The following is a 4,973-nucleotide window of genomic DNA, read 5'->3' as shown; positions in this document are numbered from 1 at the left end:
GTCTGGTCAAAGAGTCTGCATGTGCTCCTCATCCCTTCAACACTAACGCTGAAAAGCACACAAACAAATAAGCACAGAAAAAAAGGCGCACACAAAAAAAAGGCAAAATAAGCAAAAGCTAAAAAACATTTTATATCCAATAAGTAACGCATTAGGAACTAGCAAAAAAAAAAAAAAAAAGGGAAAGTAAAAGCAAAAAGAATTCGAAGCGTATTTATACGATGATTACAAAAATTCAAAAGCTATTTCTGTCTTTTCTTCTCTTTCTTTTTTTAGTGTGGGCGTGGTTTAATTAGGTTCAACGAACTATATCCCCATTTGAAGCGCCACTGGACCTGGGATCCGAACGGATCCGCTGCTGACTGAAATAATATTCCCCCTGACAGTTTTTCCGTTAAGCTGCTGAATACACCGCAAAACAGATTCTGGAGAATCGTAAAAAATCATGGCCATAAGTTCATACCTGTTGATATCAAGAACGCGACCAAAAGGGGAAAACACTTCAGTTAGCTGATCGTTAGTCATGTTAAATGGAATATTATCAACAAAAGCCACATTTACCTGCGCTGAAGGAAAAATGAAAGGTCGCAGTTTAGTTCCTCTGTTGTTAATAAACCCTCTGAATCCGCGCTGAGTTCTTCGGCCCCTGCTTTCGCGGTCCTGTCGATTCCGTTCAAAACCTTTTTTTCGTTGCTGTTCCAATGCAACTTTTTCTTGATTGTATGTACCAAAGTTCATTAATTCAATCTCAACAGTTTTCGACCTTCCTTTTGTTGCATTCCTCTTAGCGCCTTTCTGCTTTTCACCTTTCTCTTCATCGGTCAAATAAAGACCGGGAACTTCATCAATTTGCAAAGAAGCACTTCTAGCTATATCTTCGCTATTAAATTTGATGAATACATTTGTGATGTCTTTTTTACGTTCTTTGATTCGCAGAGATCCAACAGCCTCTACACCAGACCACTCTCTGATCACACGTTCTATGCGAGCAAACTCACCCGTCGGACAAAAAGCCAAAACGGTTAATGGATCCATGTTTCCAAAAAGATAAAAATAAAGGATCTCTGTCAAACCTTAAAAAAAAACTCCCAATAAAAAAATAAGAAAAAGGAAAAAAAAAATAAATAATAATAATAAAAAAGAAAACCGCAAAAACGACAACAGCCACTACATAAAAACCGCTCCTCCTAAAAAGAAAAAAACAAAAAAACACTCGAGTCGCGGCAAACACCGGAACCGAAAGCGCGCCGCCGCCTCCCGCCGGCGAAGGCGGACGGCACCCCAAGACCCCGACCGCCCCTCTGGAGATCCGCGCCGGGCCCGCGACAGGGGAAGGAAGTGATTTTTCTCCCTCCCACCCCGTTCCTCCGGATTTTTTTGGGGCGTTTGTTGTCGAGGGTTTTTTTTGTTTTCCGGCGTGTTGGCGCCCCCCGCGGCTTTCTTCGCAACCCCGCGGACGCGTGTCTGGAATCGTTTCCGCTCCTCATTTTGGTGTCTTTGTTTTTCTTGCGCCCCATTTTTTTTTTTTTTTTTGCTGTTGTGGACTGTCTTATTTCTGGCGCTTCTTTTTTTATTTTTTTACGTTGTTTCGCTGTTGCCGGGAGTGTCGTTACGGGGCGTTCAGGGAATGCATCGTTGGGATGCGTTTAAACCGTTAGTTTCGTCTCTCTGCAAAAAGAAGCCTTCATGGGAAACCGCAATTGCTCATTATCAAAGATCTTTAGTTGAAGTTGGTTCCTCTCTCGAATTGGAGCATGCACAACGGATTGCCCTGTTGTTTTTGAAGCAAAATGGGGTTCCGGGACAGCTGAGCTCATGGGCACGTCTTTTTTCTTTTGAGGATATTCCCACTTGCTCCTTGATGTTAAAAGCACTTGTTCGCCATGATTTATGGCGTTCGGCAATCAACCTTTGGGTATGGAACCCAAATGACGCAACAGGGGAAGCCTTGATTGATGAATTAGCGTTTTGTAACATGTGGAAACAGTCAATATATGTACTTCAGCAGCTTATTATGAATGAAAAATTTTATAGCGATTCAAAAAAAACGATAACAGGGGATATTATAGAAGAGAAACATATTGATAGTGATGTAGCTTTGGCATTAAATGATGCGTTTCGACTAGCAAATGACCCGACTTTTATTCCTCCTGAAGAAAGAAGAAGACGAGGTACCATACCTCATCTTGTGAACACAGCTTTTCCGTTGAAGTCCCAGTGGCAAAGGGCTATCTCCTTGTTAGTGCGACTTAGTGAACGTGACATATCGTCAGATACGCGAAAGGAACTCTTAGATGTTGCTGCGGCCCGTTTAGCCTATCAAGCTGGAAAGATGGAGGACACATTTTTTTGGATTAAAGAAACGGAATATTTTCGTGGGTCAAGATCATTGCAACGAACCTTTTTTCGTTCTGCTATTTCTATTCAACGTTATGAAGAGGCCATCTCCATATTGGAAATTTTGAGCAATCATGGAATTGAAGAGATTCCATCCGGTAGCTTACAGGATCTTTGCAAATGTTTTGTTCGAGAATATAATGCGGGAAAATATGTGGAGCTTTTAGATCGATTTTCCACTGTGGTTTTGAAATGTTCATCAAGAATATATTCTAAAGAAACCAGAGATGAATTGAGGCATTTTTTCCAATGTAATGCTGTCGACACAACTGCATTGGATTTTGTAGGTTCTCTTGAACGTACAAGAGGATCAACTTTTATTTTTGGCGATAGATCGCACTTGGAAGGAATTGTGACAAGTGCAACTGACATTGACAAAGCTGCGAGTGCCTTGCTTCATAAAGGGTATTGGAAAGCATCGTTAGAACTTCTTAAGAGGCTTTTGGAGGTCAAGCCACTTAATGAAAATGAGGAGGTTCTTATTGAGGCGGCTCGAGTCTCGTTGGGGAGTTGGAAAACAGCCATCCTATTTATTGCATAATGCATCGTTAATATCAATTTTAGTTTGGTATTGCGGAATTAAAAAAAAGGGAATAATAAACAAATAAATTTTAGTAAGAGAATAATTTTAACGCTTCTGAATTTGATTTTCTAATATCCGTTGTTTTATTCATGGTTTTTGTATCTTGATTGACTGGTCAGGAAGTAAAAAAAAAAAAGAGAGAGAAAACAAATAAAAAGGAAAAGGAAATGGTTCAAAACCTTGTTATCAATCTTTTGTTCAACAGCCCCGAAATTCGGATCATGGGCCCTGTGAAGGAACAAACAATTGACAAATTAAATGAGGTAATTCCTAATGCAACTTCGACCGCGCGAAGTACCCGAGTTGCTCCTTCGAGATTTCAGTATATCTCGAATCCAAATCATTGGTACATGAAGTTGGATGGCCAATTTTGCGATGAAGATGGAATTTCCTATCTGATGGTTCTTCTTTTGGATGCTCTTGAGGAGGAGGGTCTTTGGAAACTGGTTTCATCAACTGCATTGCGAACTCCCGTTGGACAATCTTCGAAGGATTATACGGAAACACATGTCTTGTTTATGAATAAGCTTGTTGGCGATGAGATTTAAGAAGGGTATTTAATTTTTCAACAATTTATCCTTTCTCCCATGTATAAAATAATGAACTCATTTTTCAAATGGCTCGAGCTTTTTTTCTCTTCATTTCCTTTTTTTTCTTTGCTTTTTATCAATGAGAACTTTTGTTTGAAGGTAAAGATAAACAAATGAGAGAAAAATAAGAGCTTATGTTGATATATGTATATAAATTCTTTGTTGAGGGAGTGTGTGGATTTTGATGTGTCGGTTTTCGATTTTGAATGCTACATTTTATTATTAAAAATTATTATTACTACCAGTTTTTTTTCTTATTTTAATAATAATAATAATAATAATAATAATCACTATTAATATTATCATTATTATTACTGTTATTATTATTATTACTATCTTATTTTTTGATTTTATGCAGAAGTATCCAAAGTAAATCAATGTCTCAGGAAGAAATTCTGCAACAAACCACTGGACCCAGTGTTCCCGGCAAAGGCGTCATTGTAGATGATGGCACCATGGAGGATATTATTGATAAGCTGAGAATTTTGCGTTACGAAAAGGATTTTTGTCCGCGTGTCAAGCCTCCATTTAAACCTTTGAGCAAGTATTATTTTTCTGGGCCCTCTTCAATCGATAATCCAAATGCTCAGTTCCACTACTTTACTTCTTTATGTTCCTGGCTTATGGGTTTGGCTGGACATAACTTTGAACCTCCTGGTCAATTTGATGATCCAAATGCGACTTCAACCAATATATTGGGTGAATTGCGTGCCATGAATATATCCGCTCCAAACCTTGCTCCAAATCGCATCCGCCAGGGAAATGGAGAAGCCGTTTTGACCATTTTATCGGTTCTCTCAGACCATGCACTCCTCAAGAAGGGGTTTACTGTTCGCTCTGTTGACTATACAAATGTGGAAAAGTATGATGAGCTTGATGGAGTAACTGATGCTGATGATGATAATGGTATTGGGGAAGAGGTGGAAGACAATGTAATGATAGAAAGTGATGATGAGGAAGAGCTTTATGTTCGTGCAACCGGAGAAAGATTAGTTAAAGAAGATGCTGGTGTTCCTTTAGAATCCGAGATTAATGCCGAGGAATGGAACTTGGAAGTGGAACGTGTAGGACCTCTTTTACAGGTTAGGTCAGATGCTCTTCAAGATTGGCGTTCTCGAATAGAAAGTGCCGGTGTTTTACTTAGGGCTGTTGAGAAAATGTATCCAGAGGTGAAGGCAGATGCTTCAACATGTGGCGGATGATTTGGAAAAGTCGAGAGATCGCATTCAAAAGCGTGAACAAACACTTGCTCAACAATTTTCTGACCAAGTGGAAGACTATCGGGTAAAATTACGTGAGCTGAACACCTCACAAGATTCTGCAAATATGGCAAGTCAAAGTGTTGAACAGCTATAAGCCGAGCTGAATCAGTTGAGCGGATTATTAGATCAGGGAAAAGGGGT

The 4,973-nt window shown here is 39.4% G+C and overlaps 3 protein-coding genes and 1 pseudogene across 3 annotated transcripts, besides 8 other annotated features; 3 read left to right on the top strand and 1 right to left on the bottom strand.

Moving 5' to 3' along the window:
• Positions 1-4,973: a sequence feature (heterozygous, non-Esmeraldo-like haplotype).
• Positions 164-202: a sequence feature (T-rich).
• Positions 307-1,035, bottom strand: Tc00.1047053424123.40 (RNA-binding protein, putative; the record flags this gene model as incomplete). Its single annotated transcript, XM_798857.1, has 1 exon — positions 307-1,035. One exon carries the CDS (start codon positions 1,033-1,035, stop codon positions 307-309), a length of 729 nt encoding a protein of 242 aa, XP_803950.1.
• Positions 1,094-1,146: a sequence feature (T-rich).
• On the top strand, positions 1,628-2,938 carry Tc00.1047053424123.30 (hypothetical protein, conserved; the record flags this gene model as incomplete). Its single annotated transcript, XM_798856.1, has 1 exon — positions 1,628-2,938. One exon carries the CDS (start codon positions 1,628-1,630, stop codon positions 2,936-2,938), a length of 1,311 nt encoding a protein of 436 aa, XP_803949.1.
• Positions 3,105-3,148: a sequence feature (T-rich).
• On the top strand, positions 3,148-3,528 carry Tc00.1047053424123.20 (hypothetical protein, conserved; the record flags this gene model as incomplete). The annotated part of the gene is made up of 1 exon (XM_798855.1): positions 3,148-3,528. The coding sequence occupies one exon, from the start codon at positions 3,148-3,150 to the stop codon at positions 3,526-3,528; it is 381 nt and encodes a 126-aa protein (XP_803948.1).
• Positions 3,608-3,644: a sequence feature (A-rich).
• Positions 3,784-3,808: a sequence feature (AT_rich).
• Positions 3,831-3,858: a microsatellite.
• Positions 3,857-3,906: a microsatellite.
• Tc00.1047053424123.10 lies at positions 3,948-4,973 on the top strand (annotated as a pseudogene; the record flags this gene model as incomplete).

The sequence above is a fragment of the Trypanosoma cruzi genome, genomic scaffold (genome assembly GCF_000209065.1).
Source record: "Trypanosoma cruzi strain CL Brener 1047053516637 genomic scaffold, whole genome shotgun sequence".
Classification (NCBI taxonomy): domain Eukaryota; phylum Euglenozoa; class Kinetoplastea; order Trypanosomatida; family Trypanosomatidae; genus Trypanosoma; species Trypanosoma cruzi.
The sequence above is the reverse complement of the archived record's forward strand: the minus strand, read 5'-3'. Positions and strand labels throughout refer to the sequence as shown.